Source organism: Leptinotarsa decemlineata, unplaced genomic scaffold (assembly GCF_025532065.1).
Source record: "Leptinotarsa decemlineata unplaced genomic scaffold, Ldec_3_MD MMD2_tig00000035_RagTag_RagTag, whole genome shotgun sequence".
Lineage (NCBI taxonomy): Eukaryota > Metazoa > Arthropoda > Insecta > Coleoptera > Chrysomelidae > Leptinotarsa > Leptinotarsa decemlineata.
The window spans coordinates 12,403,087-12,424,593 of record NW_027412540.1 but is presented as its reverse complement, the minus strand read 5'-3'; the positions used below and the strand labels follow the sequence as shown (position 1 = coordinate 12,424,593).

At 33.3% G+C, this 21,507-nt stretch overlaps 1 protein-coding gene across 4 annotated transcripts in view; it reads right to left on the bottom strand.

The window, feature by feature from the left end:
* The window catches only part of LOC111509256 (UNC93-like protein), a 175,605-nt gene that overhangs the window by 50,495 nt on the left and 103,603 nt on the right, over window positions 1-21,507 (bottom strand). For 3 of the 4 annotated variants that reach the window (XM_074171899.1, XM_074171898.1, XM_074171900.1), the window contains 2 exons: window positions 11,887-12,601; window positions 769-985 (listed from right to left, as the gene is read on the bottom strand). In XM_074171899.1, the coding sequence (XP_074028000.1) occupies window positions 769-985; window positions 11,887-12,574 (905 nt within the window). In that variant the 5' untranslated portion in view covers window positions 12,575-12,601. Of the gene's footprint in view, window positions 1-768; window positions 986-11,886; window positions 12,602-14,515; window positions 14,659-21,507 lie in introns of those variants that run through there. The other variant, XM_023164969.2, reaches the window with a different exon arrangement.

The following is a 21,507-nucleotide window of genomic DNA, read 5'->3' as shown; positions in this document are numbered from 1 at the left end:
CAGACACAATCTGTTAAGTCTTCCTATTGAGGAGAGTCGTTTTTGGCAATTTGCTAACAATTCAGACGTTGCTCGGTAGGAGCCAAGAGCTTCCAACGCCGTTTGACTGTCCGATAATATTTTTATTGACTTGTGTATGAGGTTGGATTCTTCCAATCTCTCCGCACACAATTCAATAGCGTAAATTTCCGCTTGAAATACAGTCGCATAAGTTCTTAGGCAGGTTGATATCTCTGTCCTGGGTCTACGACTGAAAACACCTGCACCAGAACCTGTAGGTGTTTTTGATCCATCTGTGAACCAACAACTATCTGCTCTTAATATTATTGAGAAATGTACATTTGTACAGTGCCGGAAGATATTGAATATTTTTCAGAAAATATGACTACAAAAGGCCCCCTAGTGATTGTTTTCATAACTGTATTTGGTAATGACCCTTTATACTACAATAAAGATATTGAATTCAGTAATAGAGAAATTTCAATGTAATAGTAGTAGTTATAAAATCGATGATACATTACATAAAGAAGTACACTATAAAAACTCATTTATACAGTTTATTGTATGATTTTTACTTTAAAGGGTTTTACAAAAACCGCGACACATGTTTCGCTATACAGTAGCTTTCTCAAGCGTTAATAATTATCAACGCTCATTATAGTGTAAATCATACAATAAATTAACTTTCAATATGTATTTTCATCAAGTATTGGCCAGTTTTATTCAAGTACACTGTAAATCACACGGAAAGCTCAAATATTCACTTACCTTGAGAGTGGATCGACAACAAGAGCTATTAAAATAGCTGCCACGATAATACATCCCAAATATATCGAGGAAATTTCATAAATTTCCTGATCGTCAGGTCTTGAAAGGTTCTCGTTACTATTCAGGGTACTAACACAAAAATTGGCACCACATACATCAAAATTTGTTGTTGTAGTGTTGCTGTGACTGCCTCCTCCACCATGGGGGTTGCTCAAAACTGAAAAAAGAAATAAATACAATATTTTCTAGAGAAAACTTTCCAGTTCAATTTGTTTACGATGTAATACAGTGTGTAGAGTATCAAAATGAATGAATGTCAGGATGAATCAAAATTTGTGACAAATGTTTTCAGTTTGCTTGGCTCAAATTGATATAACTTTCCATCGACACGTGTTTCGATTACTAAGTGATCATCGTCAAGGGGAATATTAAACTAAATATACATAAATTGTTATCCTTCAACAAGCTATACAGGGTGTTAATTAGGTATGTACCATAAATTCAACAGACGATTCTTTAGGTAATTTTAAGACGAAATGTTCATATAAACATGGGTCAGCAAATCCTTCGTTCTCGAGATACAGGGTTTGAAATAAAAAAAAAAGTTATTCGTAAATATCTTAAATATCCTTTACCTAATTTTGTTGTAATTTGGCAATGGTATTTATAACAACAAGGAGCTAATTTAGCCCGAACGTGATTCAATTTTTCAAGTTTAGTGGCGTCTTGAGCGGGATTTGAACGAATATTTTTGACTTAAAAATGTACGCCACTGACTTTTGTGCAATTTTTATTATTTCTTTGGATTGAGCAATTGGAAATACAATTTTTTTGTGTCTTGCATTTTTTTCGTATCTTGCTTAGTTTTTGAGAAAAAAGACGACCTAATTGCATATTCCTGGACCTCACAAGGAATAATATCGGAAATTAAATGTTTCTTTTGGAAATTATTATTTTTACAATTTTTCATTACTGATTATGTAACAATAACAACAAATATTAAGTAAATAACACTACCATCTAGACTAACGAATTGCACTAAATTAAGTGTTGGAAATGGCCTACTTCGGCTTCAATACAACCGTCTAGCCGTCGCATCATTGAATTTCGCACTCTTCTGAAAATACCTGGCGTATTTTTTATTAAGTCACATGAATTAATTATTTAATTCCGTAAATCCTCCTCACTTTGATTAGCAGTTTTGTATACCAACGCTTGGAAGTGTCCCCAGAGAAAAATCTAAGGGATTCATTTCGGGCGAGCGAGGTGGCCATGGGTGTGGGCCTGCTCTCCCAATCCAGCAATTATGGTGATTTTCATTCAAAAATTGCCGTGCCACTACACTAAAGTGTGATGTACCATATACGGAATCTTTCCATGGAATTTCTTCTAAAAGTCCAGGTAAAACAAATTCTAAAAACTTTCGGTATTCTTCTCCATTAAGTCTAGGTGGAAGGAAGTGAGGCCCAATGAGATGGTCACCGACAATTCCAACCCAAATATTAAAAGGAAACTGTTCTTGAAAATTATTTTCCATCAAGGCGTGTGGATTGTTTCCGGCCTAAATGTGATTGTTGTGGAAGTTAATAATTGAATTGCGAGAAAAACAAGCTTCATCTATAAACAATATTCGACTTAGGAAACCTGGATTTCTTCTTATTTTACGTAACCAATTAGAAAAAGCTAGTGTTACAGGCAAATCTCTGGGCAATAGAGCTTGCACACGTTGCATGTAATAGAGATATAGCTGCTGGGTTCTTAAAATCTCTCACACTGTGACATGGGTAACATTCAGTTCTTCAGCTATTTTCCGACTACTGGTATGAGGATTTACTTCAATCTCATTTAAAACAACTTCTTCAATTTGAACTGTTCGTACCGTTGCAGGCCTTCCCATGACAACCATCGATCTTTTAAAGCTGCCTGTTTCAGAAAGTCGTGCATGGAGACGTACAAAAGTTGTTCTATTAGGCACTACATGCTGAGAAAATCTTTCATGGTAAATGCGTCTTGCAGCATTCGAGTTTTCGTGAGCCATTCCATAACAGAAATGCATATCTGCCATTTCACTGTTAGTAAATTGAACCATGTTTTACAAAAATGCTTCGAAAAATAACCACTAAACACACTTTTTATTACAATTATAAATTAAAAGCTTATAAAGTTGACAACAACTGTCAAGTTGTTTATTGAATGCTGCAATCGTTTTCCAAGGCAACCCTTGATTATTATTTATGGTATTTCCAGAAGAGTGCGAAATTCAATAATGCGGCGGCTAGACGGTTGTATTGAAGCCGAAGGAGGCCATTTCCAACACTTAATTTAGTGCAATTCGTTGGTCTATATGTTAATGTTATCTAATATTTCTTGTTATTGATACATAATTACTAATGAAAAATTGTAAAAATAATAATTTCCAAAAGAAACATTCAATTCCCCATATTATTCCTTGTGAGGTCCAGGGATATGCAATTAGGTCGATTTTTTTTTCTTAAAAACTAAGCAAGATACGAAAAAAATTCAAGGGACAAAAAAATTGTATTCCTAATTGCTTAATGCAAAGAAATAATGAAAATTGCATAAAAGTCAGTGGCGTACATTTTTAAGACAAACATATTCCTTCAAATCCCGCTCGAGACGCCACTGGACTCAATAAATTGAATCACGTTCGAGTTAAATTAGCTCCTTAATGTTGTGAATACCATTGCCGAATTACAACAAAATTAGGTAAAGGATATTTAAGATATTTACGAATAACTTTTTTTTTATTTTTATTTTAACACCCTGTATCTTGAGAACGAAGGATTTGCGGACCCATGTTTATATGAACATTTCCTCTTGAAATTACCTAAAGAATCGTTGAATGTATGGTACATACTTAATTAACACCCTGTATAGTATACTATTAGGTATTGGTCCACCATCATTATTCATAACATTATTATGTTTACTCATTGCTACACTCTTGTAGGCATCTATGTGCCTGTTATCAACTTGTCTAACTAATCTTAATCTTTGGAAATATTTTCAACGAACTAGATATGTGGTATTTGAAACAATTCATACACTATAGAGCCTTTTAGGACAAAGTACAAAGACGGGAATTCGGAAAAGTCTGGAATTAATGATATTAAATGTAGGGACTGCGATGCAAAATATTATGGATAGACAAAAAGATCTATTAAAATAAATATAAGGAACACTTAGCACACCTAAAACTTGAAAGACCTGAAAACTCAGCAGTCGCCCAGTATATTTAGTTTAATCTTTAATGATCATTTGATGATCGAAACACGTATCGAGGTGTAAAAAATGACGGTTTGGTGTTGGGATTAAACTCCAGTAATATTCAGAGCAGATAACATAAAAAAATGATTAAATACCGATCTCTGATTTCAGTGTCTTTTAGTCGAATAAATAGTTCAGTTCTCTAAATCCACATTGGGCATAATTGAACAGAATTTTTGTGATATGTTAATATTTTGAAAATATTTCCAAATCAGGTAAGGACTTCCTTACAATATAAAAAGATATATTAACCGGTATCGAAGAGAATCCACCTAAAGCGATTAGACAAAATTTATCCGAAATGTGAATATTGAGTATGTCGTTTTTTGAGGAAATATAGTTGTATCATATTTTTCGTCACCTTTGTGAACGATCATTTTCAACATTATCTAACATTAAAACCTTTTTACTGGTGATACTAACAAAATTGAGTACTGATAATATGGATCTTCAGACATTTCTCAGTTTAAGGTCAAGCCTATTAAGATTTTGAAAAACTAAGGATCGACAGGCCTTGTAGAATAGAACGGCCAGCTCGTTCTCTTCACCTGAATTAGGTAGCAAATTGACCAAATTACTCTAGACACATCTCTTGCTGTCTTCAATTCTGATGATTTTAAACTTTCAATTTCCAACGTTATTGCAACAGTGAAGTAAATTAATGAATTATTGAGTGAATGTAATACATGTAATAAGCAACCTTATTATAAAAAAAACTATATGACAGGAGGCACAATAGAAATGAGTTTCAACTAATATATTGCACATCCCGTTCTATTCAGAAAATTTGGGTAGGTCGAGATCGTTTATAAATGGACGTATTTCTAGTATTTTCTTGTGATGCACTGTTTGGAATCTTTGGTGTAGTAATGAATATTACTGGAGATTTTTCCCAAAATCTCAAACCGTTATTTTAATATTTCGACACGTGTTTCGTTCACCAAGTGATCATATTCATGTCGAGGTGTTTAAATAACGGTTTGGTGTTGGGAAAAAACTCCAGTAATATTCTTTAGTATTTTCCTTGAAAATTGGCAGTAAAGTTGTACTGCACAGTATAATCACATAATATCTAAAACACAGAATGTCAAACCTTGGAAATTCAATAAACCACAATAAAATTTTGATTTAAAGCAGTTCTTGTGCAAATAGAAAACCATTGTGTTGCGGTATACAATGAATAAACAGGCACTAATAGAACAATAATTACTTGTTGACTTTTCAAGTTATATCATTACTTAAACGGAAGTAAAAAAACTATAGAAAAATACTCTCTGTCCTTGATTATTTCTTAATCACGTATTGAAATTCTAATTGAGCGTGGCTGTCTTCATTATTGGCAATACCGAAAAGTACGGATATTCAAGGATTATCTGACCATCATTATCTGACCATAGTTATTCATTCGAATATCAGTAAGAGTTGATTTTAGATTCTAAAATCCTTTTGAAACAAATTATGTTCCATCAATAACGCATTTGAAAGGTCACTGAGTTATTCAAACTCAAAGATGTTTAATTAAGAAGAAAAAGGTAAGATGAAACAAACAGGTTTTTTTATTTCTTCTGATTCACTCGTCCCAAACATGAACATATTCAAAATTAAAAAGTGATTAATTTACATTGTACATGTTTCGGAATATTCATGGGGATAATAACAGTGTAAGTTTAATTTTTGTGGTGTTTTTGAAATGTTCATATACCATTTTTGAGTCATGTCCTTTTCGTCTCCAAGACGACTTCAGTAGTTCTCTAAGAAGACTTCAACAGAAAAAATATATTATTGCTCGACGAAAGTTTCGTAGATAAAATAAAAGTTCTGTTTGAAAGAACAAAGCTGCAATTTGGAAAGCAAAACCATTGAAAACAATAGGGCTTGAACTGATAACTATGATATGTAAAATAATTATACTGACTATAATCAGTCTTCATGGAATGAACATTTCAATTTTGAAATATGATTTACATGGATGCGGCTAGTGGGAATATATATCCATGATCAGAGACGGTATACAAAACAATCGATACATTTTATTACAAACGTTTGAAACTTATATGGTTTGAATGACAATGTCTATGATTTGGGTATTAAACGAAAAGGTTTCCCGAAAATAATTCGAAAAATATTATGACTAGTTTTTTATGTACCCCCGTATTTTGGTTTTTAAATGAAAGCATTTGCAGAAGTGAAAACTACGAAAAACATTACTAGAGGCAGATATATCGGACTATCCGTGAGGCGGACTAGGCCCATGATGTCACTTCAAATTCAACATGGCGGACTACCTAAGATGGTAGGGATTAATTGGTGGCCTTGAATAAATATTGTGGGGGCCAACCATACAACAATGACTTCTTGATTAAAATAAAAGACTGAGGAACTGAAAATTGAAGATAAATTAATAGTGTAGAAAAATGTTCAAAAACAATCTTTTCAAAGCATGCTATAAAAAGATGAAAATAAACTTTAAATCAAATCAAACCCAATAATTTATTACATTACACAATTTATATGATATGAAGAAATTTTGTCTTGAGATTCATCTTTGCAGATAATAAGGAATACAACATGTTACTTAATTTAAACGTTTATTTTAGAGCATGCATAGAAGTTTCTAAAAATATTTTCAACTATCAGTTTCAGTTTCATGCTTAATGTATGTTCACATATACAAGTTTTTACTTCTACCATATGAGAGTATTGATTATAGATTATTTATTCGTCAGTTCCATTAAAATTTTCTGTGTGAAAAACTCATTGAAAATAATGATGTTCAAAAATACGTATGAATTATTCATTAGCAAGTTTTTAGAAATTCTACAATAATATTGTATTTTGTGTTAATACTGCTCACAATGGGTACATTTTTCATTCTGGAGAATGAAATAGACTTGTTAGTTTGTAGCCATCGTATACAGGGCCGTAGTGAAAAGAAACACCAGGGGGAAAAAGGAATTCAAATTTTCCCAACCCCACCAGCAAAATTTTCCAACTTTCGAAAAAATGAAAGCCGAGGGATTAGTTACTACTTAGCTATCCAAAGATTGGCTGGATCTGAATGCTTATGCCCGTTAGGGTATGCACAAACAAAAATAAATTTTGGTAATTATAAAAATAATAATGGGAATTATTCTACTTTGGACCAAGGTCCTTGGTCTTCCACCATATTCACCATGTATAGGAATATTCAATACAAATGAAAGGAAACAACACTTAAATATTATTGTGCTTATTGTTTTCTACTATTATTTTTTCTATCTTCACGGCCTGAAATTTACCAACTTTTCCAAGTCGAAAAAACAGCGAAAAGTTGGGAATTTTGTAAAATTGTCACTTCAAAATTTGTGGACTGTTCAGGACTGTTCTCTTACTTGGGAGAAATTAAACTTTTTTGAAGTTTTCAAACAACTCAGAATTTCAAAGTATGGGATCTCCAAGTTATGCATATTGGGAAATCCCAACCGTCTCCCGGTTCTTTCCCTTTTCTTATTACCTCTCCCTTTCTTTTTTCTCATTTTTATTTTTTTTTATTTCCATTCATTTTTTTACCATTATTTTTTTCTATCTTCATTGCCCAAAATTTCCTAACTTTTTCCCAAGTCGAAAAAGCAGGGGGGGGCGCTCCCCCCCATCCCCTCCGCCCCATGGCGACGGCCTTGATCGTATACATTCCACCTTCTCTACCTCTTGACAATTTCATTTTATTATTCAGATAAAACTATTATTTTTTGGGTGACACTATTTGTGCATCTTTTATTAAAAACAATTTAGAAGACAGAAAAACTAGCATTATCATAAATATAATGACTTATTTGGATGTGAAACAATATAATTATCCTTTGAACGATTATACTAAAATATTAGCTTGGTATCGAGCAATATTGATTATAATGTATGCCGCGGAACTGTAGCACTGGTCAACAAAGATTTTTTTCATTTATCTATATCTATTGATCCCTGTATTCTTTTCACAAAACGAGACAACTTCAATTTGAATAACACTGACGGATCACTGAATTTCTTGGACAACCTAGTTGATGTAAGTGATAGCGTTGAAAACGTCTACAATAAGTTTTATGGAATTTTAAGTGCTCTCCGTTATCAAGAAATTTCAAAAATGTTCAACCGATTTTGTATACAAGTGAACTAAAAAAACTCATTGAAAAGAAAATGCACAATTTACAAATGAAAGTACAGAAGTATTGGTTACAACTATAATCATGATGAATTTTGCAGGTTCAGACGAAATATCAAGGAATCACTTAGTGACGCATTTTTGCAAAATATTGAACAAACACTAATAGATAACCCCCAAACGTTCTGGGCATTTGTTCATAACAGAAATAACGCTACGAGAATTTCAGAAAGTATTATCTTGGATGGTAAATTATTTAATTTATCAAAATTCTTACAAAATATCAGAAACATTGTTTTTGATAGTTTTTTTGAGGGCGCGTATTCGTTACCTATAACGGAAGATGATAACTTTATATTCAAAGGATTATATTTTTAGGAGTGACTAATTTTTGGGAATGAAAGTTTTTGGCTTTCTACCACTCCATCTTGATACAAACAAATGTGGGAATCAGTTTCAATTTCATTACGATGTCATAAATGACATAAGTAGATCAAACTTTTTCCGTGACATAAAAAATCGTAATTTATGAATGAATAGTTTGGTTTTTTCTCATATTATCCAGATTGGTATTAAAGAGCCCTACGGCAAGTGTTTTATGGCGAAACATCGATGTCTGTCTACCAGTGAGGATGACAATGTTCCATGTAAGTGAACTTTTTACTTTTCATTTCGTATATTGTGTAGAAATCCTGTGAATGATATCTGATTTAATTCCATAACGAATGTTCGGAATACAAACTGACTGGAGAAAGGTGTTTTTGTATAATTCAGTGTTCGTATGAAAGTATTTGTTTGGAAAGGATTTTGTCTTTCAAGTAATCCAATATTTATATGAAAGTAACTGTTTCAGATACTTTTTTTTCAGTTTATGTCTGAAAGTTACTTCTTTGCATGATTTACACATCTATGTATAGAATTACTTCTTTTAAAATTGATTGCTTCCTTCCTTTCTTCGGAAGATTCCCACATTTTTTTTTATCAAGATGGAGTAGTAGAAAGACTTTCAAGTCAAATCAAATCAAATCAGCATGGAAAAAGTCAATTGAACTAAAATATAGAGATTCACAATACAAATACATAATTTTATATATACACACATAAAAGAGTAAAGATATGAAAATATCAAACAGTAGTATGAAAAAATATGAACAGTTGAGTTTGAATACTAAACTATTCAATATGGAAGTTGAGAATACAAATACATAATAACATTAAATTGAAAATAAAACTGAAAATATGACAATTGAAAATAGTACAGTCGAAATTGTTGCAATCAAGTGATTAATATTTCCAAATCAGCCTGGAAGTATTCATTGAGAGAATAAAATGTATTGTCATGTAACAGTTTTTCAACATTTTTTTTAAGGAATGCAGGTTTGATAGCTGTTTAAGAGAGATAGGTAGTTTGTTGAATAACTTGATGATCATGAAAAACTTTGTTCTCAGCTTTGATCATAATTGCTCAATAAATATAAAAGCCGAGCCAATTATTGAAATTGAAGCTAGTGAAAAACTTAAAATCGAATTAACTGCAGGTCCTGACAAAATACCACAATTTCTGATGATGGACTGCTTAAGTGTATTGTTACATCCATTACAAATTCTTTTCAATCTTAATCTAAAGACGGAAATTTTTCCAGAAACTTGGAACATTTTTGTCTAATTCATGAGGCGCAGTATCGTAACGTTATTAGTAACTAGAGGCTAATTTCTCAACCACTTTGCGAAGCAATTGTAGGTGATTATGTATAACCGAATTTACTTGTCAACCAAACATAATATTTACAATCATTTAAATTGGGTTTTATCAATTTCAGATGCACAATCAGTAACTTGGCCGTTTTCAATTAATTTTTATGTGAAAAACTGGACCCTAGGGGCCAAATTGATGCAGTGTACATCGACTTTTGATAAAATTAGTAATGCGACTGTCATTCATAAACTTATTGGTATGGGTTTCAATGAAATCTATAGTCATCATTTCATACCATATCTTGGTCAAAGGAAGCAGAACGTCTACTGAAATGGTTTCTCTTCATATATTTATTTTCCACTAGAGGAGTCCCTCAAGGATCTAATCTTGGGCCATTATTTTCTTTAATATTCATGAATGATTTGTGCAACATATTATACTGCAATAGATATAAATCACTGTACTGGATTGAAGGAGCAGTTGAACATTTTAAATTACTGGTTTGGTGAAAACTGACTCCATTTAATTATCTCCAGATAAAAAATCGTATCATTTACCAAGAAATGCAATACAATACAATTTGTATACAGTATCGATGAAACTATCTTAGTTAGAACTAACACTATTAGGGATCTAGGTGTTCATTTTGATTAACAATTTTTTTTCAATAATAACATTGATTTTATTGTTAACTCTGCCTATCGCTCTTATAGTTTCATTGTCAGAAATTATTTGTAAGAATTTAAATAAAATGATATCGCTTAACTTTTCTACACTTCAGCTTCATAAGGTCAAAGTTAGAATTTGCATCCTTAATATGAAATCCCATTCATTATCAATATAATATATCAAATATTGAAAGATGAAAAGAAAGTTTTTGAAATACTTAAGTTTTAAAACAAATGAGGTGTATCTTCGAAGAAATTGCAATAATATCGGACCACTGCTAACATTCAATCTTGTATCTCTTGAAAGTAAAAAACAATCATGTTTTTCTACATAAGTTGTTGAACGGTAGAATTGATTCTCTGGAATTAATTTTTGCAATAGATTTTTTTGTACCAAGATCAACAACCAGAACTAATATCACTTTTTTGTGCAACAGAGCTCAAACCAATTTATTGTTGAAATCATCAGTGAATCAGATGTGCAGTAGTTACTGGAAACCATTTGCCTACCTTTCATTGTAGCATATGCAAGGCGAATAATAAATTTCGTGCACATTTCTATGTTATGACTATGATTTAAAGCCCTTTTTGTATTATGTGTGATGCAATTCCTTTAGTATCTGGTTCCTTTTGTTCTATAAATAGAAAACTGTTGGGCAATAAACGCATTGGCTTCATGTTCTGGGTAGGCAATGTTAATAATTCCTCGAGCCACGTAGGGAGCATCATGGCCATTCGCAGTTCGTCAGTAATGTAACGTTGCAAAATCATTTCAGTTTCAAGTAGATCAATTCTCCCGAGAAAAATATCTGGTCGAGGTTGGGATCGGGAGGGCGTGAGTCGAGCGCACTGCCACTGCGTCAATTCACCGCTGCTATCATTATTATTATTATTATCATTATCATAACTCTTTTGATTAGCTCATTTCAATTAGAATCAGTTGATATTTTTTTAATGCGGTTTCGTCAAATTTAAATTTATAAATAAACTTCACTAAACTTCAACAGATTATACTTTTTATGTTATGTTCTCTATTTCTACTCCATATTTTGATTTCATACCCTCAGGACCAGTTGAGTCAGTGACCGATTTCAATTATATCACTGTATGATACGAACAGTTCAAGAATATAGTATTCTGAAACCACGCTGATTTTCAATCACTCTCTCCTGACATTTTCATTTTTCCAATACAAGTCCTGAAATTCCAGTTCTATCTTCCTTCTAAGAAAAATATAGTTCCGTATTGAGTTTCATTCATTTTGAAAAAATACCACTTTCGGAAAATGTTATTATCCAATGAAAAAAGATGAATATTCTTGTTGAACTTACCAAGAGAAGAAATGAGATTGCCCCACAGCTCTGCCGTCTGCCAAGCCAGAAAGAAGAATCCAAAGAATCTCACTATGATACCGTCTACAGCTTGGTCCGTGAGTTTAGCATATACGCCTGCTACCTGTGTGAGATAAGTTGCCTTGGAAGCCCACATGGGGGCAGCGCCTACACCGAGGAGAATTCCAGCAGGTACGAGTGTGTAAAACCTGGGGAAAAACTGGGCGCCGATGTAAGGCGCGTACATCAGCAGGGAAAAGCACAAGGTCCATTTAACGGTGAGTTTTTTTATGAGGAAAGTTGGCACGAATATGCAACTAACTACTAATGCCGCGTATACTGCACTGAGGGAAACTGTGCCGAGACCGTCCTTGGCGTTTATACTACTTTGTAGGTTAGCTGTGCCTTGGAAGGCTGTGAACTGGATCATGAATGCACACGATATGGCCGAGACGTTCTTCAGTATTCTCCATTTCTCCTTGGTGGACATTTTGAATTTCCCTTGCTGGGACGCTTCTTCGTCCGTGATTTCGCGGGGTGGTTTCTTTGGGTCGCCATTGTTGCCGTCGCCTTTGAAGCCTTTGTTGTCGTAGGCACCAGTGACGGACACGGTGTATACATCAGAGTGATTGTGGCTGGCGTCGTGGTTGCCACCATCACCCCCACTGTCGCCGAGGGACGCGGTCATCTCTGGGCCGCGATCACCCTCCTCGATCTAGAACAAAAACATTTCGTTGAAAAACCATTGTACTGTATGACGTTAGTTTGGGGAATATTGAATTCACAGGCAATATTTTTGAAATCGAACCATTGGGCGATTATTTATCAGGTTTCAATGCCAATGCAAGTCCCTTCTGTGCCATTAGCAAGTTTGACTACTGAGGGGGATATAAATAATTCTTTAAAATTTCTGTGAAATAATAACAACAGAACAAACTAGAAAACAGAAAATAGACTGAAATAATGGCACTTGGGGTAGGGGTAGATACTATTTGGGCGCTCAAGTGCAATGAGAGTTTTGCTGTTGTCACCTCGATGGGGAAGGGCGAGAGAGACGTAATCGAAAGGAGAAAAGTTTGTCACTTCAGATCTGGCTCCTAGCGTTGATTTGATACTCGACTTTGACACTATTGTTCCTGATGTTGCTTCAGTAACAAAATGTTATTTTTTGACCAACCGTATTGATAAATTATCTTTTTCCTTATTTGGTTACCTTTTGAAGACATTTCAGTTCTTCAATTTCATAATTGTAGAGAAAACACAAATTTTTATCAGAGTGTATGTATTCCAAGAGTTCTGTCTCGGACATAGGCTCTGTCACAGAATACCTTTCAGAAGAGATACTCATCTGGCGGCACACAAATGAATATCTCAAGATGCTGTTATTGAAAGTATCGGAAATTTGTGAAGAAATTATGCTTGCTTACTCGTGAATAATATTTCAGGGTGGATTCATGCATCAGTGTTGAGTTACAAATTGTTCATTATTCATGCATTTGTCGTGAGTTGAAGGCATAACGAATTTTGGCCGGACTGAATTTATACAACTTTGAATGATCAAATAACTTTCAACTACTTCAGAACCACTGGAGTAGGCTCGGTACAGTTTAGAAAACTATCCCCACTACAAAAAGTGGGTAAGCCGATCACATTGAAAACTAGTTCATATAACTTTTCTTTATGTTCAAAATGCCTTTTGGTTCGTATTGAGTTTTGAGTTTTTTCCGTTTTTGTTTCATATCATAATCATTGAAACGTCGTATAACTTTTGTGTAACTAGCACTTATTTGTTTCGAAATATAAAAAAATACAGAACTACTCTTTTGTCTAAACAGTTTAAAAAATTTGAATTGAAGGGGTTATATTTTTAGGAGTGATTAATTTTTGGAAAAGAAAGTTTTTGGCTTTCTACTACTCCATCTTGATACAAAAAACAAGGATGAGGGAATCTTTCACGGAAAGGAAGGAAGTAATCAATTTTAAAATAAGTAACTCTATACATGGATGTGTAGATCATGCAAAGAAGTAACTTTCAGACACAACCTGAAAGAAAGTCCTCCTGAAACAGCTACTTTCATATAAACATTGAATTACACGAAAGAAAACATTCTTTCGAAACAAATACTTCTTTATGAACACTGAATTATACATCTTTCGTTATTATACTTATTTTAAAATTCATTACTTCCTTCCTTTCCGTGGAAGATTCCCTCATCCTTGTTTTTTGTATCAAGATGGAGTAGTAGAAAGCCAAAAACTTTCTTTTCCAAAATGTTTAAAAAATGATCTGAACATTTCTTTCATTACTGTAATCATCCGGAAAATATTTTGGAAAAACGAAAATATCGAATATCTTGAAAGTGATGAAAGTTTTCTATTCTTTGATTTCACAAAGGTCATGAAATACCTATAATAATGGTTATGTCATATAAATTGAAAGGGTATATTTTTGAAAGAGATTAATTTTAGGCAAAGAGCCTTCTATACCAAGATGGAGACGTAAAAGGCCATAAACTTTCCCAAAGATTAAGTTACCATCATTATGATCAAAGTTATTATCCAACTGTTATTTGATTTCGTTCTAAAGGAAGAAAGGACAGTTTTCATACCAGAAGTTGCGAACACAAACCTTTTGGAGCATTTCTAACCATATCTCTTCCATTTTCAATACTGTTGTAACTTGAAAAGATTACTATTCCGCTTCTATTCAGCGATTTTGTTATACATTTCACAAACATTTTTGAAAACTGAAACTTCAATTTCACAGGACTTTGCCATCATGACAAATGTTTATGTCAAACTGACAGATAGTGTGTGAGATGTATAATCTAAAATTGAAACTTATCCAGAACCTGACTCAACTTGATACCTAGATACTGAGATGAATACTACGAAATTATTTTGTGTTTGAAGCACCAAGTATAAAAAATAATCACAACTTTTTTCACCTTAATACGGGAAATTTTAGAATTGAAATTATAAGTAACGAATAAGAACCGTCTCCTTGAATATTTCAAAGCATATAATTATTGAACAATCCTCCCCAAAGTGCTAATTAGTCAGACAATATGTTCCTCATAAAAGGATCCCATTCATTATGATTAAAGTATGAACACTGGACAAGGGTACGATCATTAGGTACTGTTAATATTAGCACAAAGAACGAAAACGTCTGAAACTGCTACCAATGATGACAAAAAAAAATTGATGAAACCGCATTCTCTGAATATAAATACATATTCTCATGGGTAAAGTATCATAAATTCAAACAGAAAAATATAGTTGAAAGGTGTGGTTATGTCACGACTAGCTTTTTATAGTATCGTGCTTTGAAAAAGTCCTCTCAAGAGATACAATTTATCATTATCTCATTTCCAGGTAATTCGTTTCCACCACCAAAGACTGAAATACACGAGTATTATGCTAAGAGAAATTATATAAAAGTAGACCTGCCTATTTCATTTTATCCATTTACGCAATAAGACAGACTACTGAGTAACTGGAAGGAATCAAAACAATCACTAGCAATTAACTGTATATCATTCGAAAACAAATCGTATCTCTGTTGAAATGCAAATGCGGTGTACACTCCTCAAGAAACGATTACTGAACCACTCGAGAATTCGAAATAACAGTAAAAGACAGTCTTCACTGATGATATTGAAAACAACTACTGTTCGATAGTAGTACTGGCCATTATCCTCTTGTCCAGAAAATCGATTTTCATAAAATCAAAATTATTGAATATTACGGTGTTAGGTATAGTCTTTATCGCATCTCACAACGATACACACATGTGGGTGATTGCCAAGGACAACAGGTTTCTTGAAGAACATCAACCCTACGTGGTTCTGACCTGTAGAAATACAGAGTGGTATATTTAATATTATCCGTTCGTTTTCAATTGTGAAATATTTTTTCCTTTATTTTTTCAATCGACTCTGCCTATTTATCGTACCCCAATATTTTTCCATGAGTTTCTGACTAAGAACGAAAATATTCCGAATATTTTTTGGAGAAAAAGACATTCAAAACTCGAGATAGTTGCTTCATTTTAGTTGGAACAAACATAGCATATTTGAAGTTCTATACAGCGATAAACTTCACCTAGAATTCATTTGCAGCTGAAAGTACCAAACTGGAGTACAGAAACATCTTCAACGTTTTAGAAGCATTCAAGTTTCCCGCTATTTGTCACTGTAGTAAAACATGAAGTATTGACAACAGACTTACATTTTTAATTTTTACAAACTTAGGACTACGGACAAGCATTGAATTGGATTTGAATTTACTGATAGTTATTTAGTATCTTGAAATATGAGACATACTTATTGAACATTTGATCACCAACAATTTGATTTGTATCTGCTCGGATCTATTACTGACAGATACATTTACATAAATCTCACCAAAGATACTGTGCCGAGTCATGAACTTTTCTGTTCTCAACAAAAACAGTGCAGAGTTAGAGGTGATGATTATGACTGCTCTTGTTAAGAATATAATTTTTCATCCATAATCCTATCTTGTACCATTAATGAGACCTATGGTAGGTTGACACAGTGCTGTCTGGTATTGGATCATAGTTTTATAGTTTCAATACTTATGGGCTGTAAATATAGATGGAAACCTATTTCTTATTCGGCGGTCGGTGTCAAAGGTCGGCTTTGCAACGACCGCCTTTGAAACCTCTATCTGTTTTGGATATTCGTGGTTTCAGTTGCTTAAAAACAAGAACGATGAATATTGAGTTATATGATATTGATAAATGAAATGGAACTATAGGACAAGTCAACAAAACGCAGACACGTGTTTCTTTCTACTCAGCCTTAATCAGTATGGTACAGCCTACGGTGTTGCCTATCATGAACACTTGGCTGTACCGTACTTCCACTCAGTAACGCTGAGTGGAAGAAGAAAATAAGTTTAAATGGCTCGGAAAAAAGTTAGACGAAGGCTTTCAATTTCCTTTATTTGTCTATTATTCAACGCCTCTGCCACGTTTCTTTTAGAAAATATGTTCTTTGTGTACCGCGCTAACAGTAGTGACATAAACTTTCTTGATAGCGTCGTAACTCGATGTGAACAAAAACCACCTTGCAAGCGATCTTAAATCATAATCAGACGCATCTTGAGATAGCTGTTTTATTTATGTCTTCGGGTTGTACAGCATTCCAAGTTTAGCAACCTGAAACACGCTTCTCGTTCCAAAAATAGCCACCAGAATAAGAAAAAGTCGATCTGCAACGCAGTGCAATTATCGTTTTTTCTTTGCTGATTTCGCATGCAGGCAGGCATTTCTCCTTCTTAGTGTGTGATTTTGTTATTTATGTTTCAGCCTTCACATTTATTCAGTTTATTCAAGATTATATCGTTCTCTATTCAATCTCATGTAATTCATCCAGTTTAAAGTTCAGAATATAGTTAACAAAAGGTGTGTCTTTTTTCAACTATAATACAATATTGCGCCGTTGAATGTTGTACTTTAATTATTGATATTCTCAGTTATGTGCAATCATTCTGATATTTCCAGGACGTCACGAATCCAGGTGAATTATTCTTCTTGAGAGTTTTGATACAGTGATATAGATATCATTTTTCAGCTGTCATTTTGTTTCTTTCAGATACTAAATTCAATTTATTTTGGATAACGAAAAATTATTACTATCGGCAATGGGAAATAAGAATTGGGAACACCTCTGGTTCATTAATTCTTTTCTTTTGTTTCCTTGTTATTATGAGCAGAAGAGGTCAACGAGAGAAAGTCTTCAAAGTCATAAATTTTCAAATACCAAACGAATACGAAACAATGCCCACATCAAAAACTACTCCAAAATTCTAGAAACATTCTGGAACCATACATTTTACAGGAGGACACTCCTTTTCCAAGCGATACACCTGAATATTTTGAAGACAACGGAAGTCGAATAAGATGTCTTTCCGAAGCCCAGAAATCAAAGTTCCGCTTAATAATTTTAGAAAAAAATTAACCTTTGAATTTTAAATATTTGTTCAACAGCCTGTTTGCTGCTTTATGGATCAACTTGATAACTGATCACCACCCGCGGCCAAAGAATAATAAAGATTTCATTGGAAATGTTGGTAAGTTGATGTTTCAACCAGATGGAGCTTTGGAGTATGCCTTGATTGTGCGTCAATATCTAGAATATTTTATGCAGAACCTGACTAGAAGAAGCAGCACCGAATGACCTAAATAGTCACCAAATTTATCACAATTTTGTTTAATATTTTTTTGCATGTAATCTGTAAATTTTGAGCTATTTAGCTCCTCAGGGAGTAGGCTACCACCATAATTAATTCATTTTTTTTTATTTTGATGACTTATTTATTTTGTGGAAATTCATCTTCAATTAGATATAAGAATAAAATACTTTGTCTAATTTCCACTTACTTAATGTATTGATATTGATACGACCAAGGTAGTGCTAGAACACTTGAGAATGGTGTAAAAACCGAAACCTTGGTCGTATTAATATCAATACATTAAGTAAGTGGAAATTAGAAAAAGTATTTTATTCCTATATCTAATTGATAATGAATTCAGAATGATGGCAAATTGCTTATCGTATTCCACTCATCAAATTCATTCATTTGACACTCATACCAAAGGGAAATGATAACTTTTTTTGTGGAATATTGAACTGAAAATGCTGGTATTTCATTGAACGTGCATTGCCTAGAGAACCAAACTTGTGATATAGGTTGACTAGTTTGGTATTCTGTTTTATGATTTGTCCACACTAACATAAAACAAGTCAAGTTAAATATAAGTTGAATAATAAAATAAATTTGAACACAAAATTATTGATGGGAATGACTTATTTTGAACGCACAAGCTTAAAAAAGGTCCAACAAAAAATTCCCAAAAATGATTGAATTTGGATCTATGAAAAGACTGTCCGATTTGAGAAATCGCAGAGACTTGGATTGGATTCATGGCTAAGAATTTGATACAGAAAATAGTTATTGACAATTCTGAATTGAGATAACAATCAGAAAGTAGTTTTGATGGAGTTTGAATTACGATTTATCTTAAAAAAATGAAAGATTGGTACTAGTAATTCTCAAAAGCAGGTAGATAGAAAGATAGGTAGATAGAGAACATTTAATTATTGTTGTTCAAAATAACGAAAAAACCAAGAATCCAATATATTGTTTTGCTGACGACAGCACACTTGTATCGTCATTCCATTTGGATTCCAGGACATCGTCAGCGTATCTACATCTTCACTGGCAGCAGGAGGTTGTATATCTAAATGAAGATCTAGAAGTGATTTCTAATTGGGGTGTAAGTAATCAGGTTCAATTCAATGCTATAAAAACCCAGGCATCGGTTTTTTTTCATGAAGATAAATGTATCCAAACCGGAGATAATAACATCAGGTCAGAAAATTCTGCTTTCTGCTTCGATAAGTTTGTTGGGGGTTGAAATGGAGACCAAAATGTCTTGGCACAATCATGTCGCTGGAATTGGAAAAGCTGCTTCTCAAAAGCTTGGAATACTGTTCCGAATCAGGAAACTGTTCACACCTCAGCAAATTTTGCTACTTTATAAAGCTCAGATCAGACCTTCTTTGGTGTATTGTTCTCATGTATGGAGCTCCGCTCCTAAGCATACCTTGAAGCTGCTGATTGGAGACGCGAACAACACTTGCAACCTTGAGAATCTGGAATATCGGAGAAAAGTTAAAGATTTGTCTCTCTTCCATAGATACTTTCACGGGAATTGTTAAAGTGATTTGGCACATCCAAAAGCGGTACATATCAGAAATACGCAACGGACTGTGGCTGCTCATCGTTTTGAGGTTCAACTCAATATATCTTGAACCCCACTGTTTAAGAAATCTTCCATTCGGTGAATTGTGTTTATGTGGAATAAATTTCCTGAGGCCTGGAGAATCTCCAGCGATTCAAATCCAATGTGAATCGCTAGTTTCGCACAGGCACCGCTCTTAGAGAGCTTTAAGGATTTTCCTGAAGTACTTGTGTTTTGTCCTTAAAATAAGAAACGTGAAATTATTGAATGAAAAAAAAATATCCATAATGTGGGACGATGTGGAGCATCTTGTATTACTAACCAGGGGACTGCTTCTGAGTCAAACTGAAAACTACCCTGAGAATATTATCAGATGAGTATAAAGATGTTCAACTTCAAATACTGGGGGACTTCTATTCATAAACTTCATATTTCAGTTTGTGAATCATTTGGGTAAGGGGTTATACAAATTTTGTTCAAGAAAAACTGGTCGAAATTCGAAGAAGTAAAATATATCTATTGAATTATTATATTTTTGGTTATGGTCGAGAAAAATATTTGAAAGATTCAGGTATTTTATGAAATATTCTGAACAGTATGGACATCTGCTAAATCGAACATTTCAATAGTTTTGTCATGATTGACTATGACTTTTCGAATTACGAGTACACTGTATTCATAAGAATGTATTCTAAAACATTTCATTGAAGAGATAACGCTTCAACTTGCTTGATCCATCTTACAAATCAGCAGCCGTAGCTAACATATTCCGTTATTTATACTGTTTTTATATTTTTATATTTTTGATTGATTCATTCGATAATGTAAGCATATAAAAAGGACAGTTTTTAACTTCCCTAACCATTTAACCAAGATCAATTGGAACAAAACCTCCATGAACAAGGGTAATTACGTGATTAGTCTGTAATTCTTTCAAACGATGAATATTTCAAACGCTACGACTCATACGAGTAAGCTGATTGTTTTCATTTTATGAATTGCACATTATATAATCATTTACATGTATCTTTTTCAATTGAAAATTTCCATAGATTAACGAGAATTTACATATAATAGTTTTCATAGTAACCCCACTTCTGAACCAGCAGCGTACATCATTCTGCATCAGCTGCTACATCACCTCAATTATCAGTTAATGAATGATACTGGTTGGAAATAATGAAATCGTAAAAAGTTTTTTTTATGGGATTTTGATATTCTCATGGATAATAATTAAAGGATACTGATGTTTGCATGCGTGCGCACTCTACGATGACCTTGGTACTCGGTGGCACGGAAGCTTATAATAGTATGTTTCCGACATTTGAATTGTGGATAATAACAAATTCATATATGAGAACTGAATTTTTCAATCATCAGTGCACATCTACGGAATATTCGAAGAAAGACGATTTAATTGGGATCGTTGATGATTTTATTTATGATCTATAGGTACTAGTCTATATATATATATATATATATATATATATATATATATATATATATATATATATATATATAATCCATACTGATATTGTAAATGTGAAAGTTTGTGAGGATGGATAAATGTATGTTTGTATGTATGTATGTTTGTGGCTCTTTCACGTCTAAACGACTGTACGGATTTAGATGAAACTTTCCATAAATACAGCTCTTACATCAGAATAACATATAGGCTACAATTTACAAAGATTTTGTGTAATTTTGGATATAATATAACGATTAGTTTCAAGTAAGTCGGAAAAATTCTTACTACCTGAGAGCCACCAAGACGTGCGCTGCTTATACCGTTAGAGTTACATGAAGATAATGTACCGTAAGATTGTTTATCTTGAATGGTACTG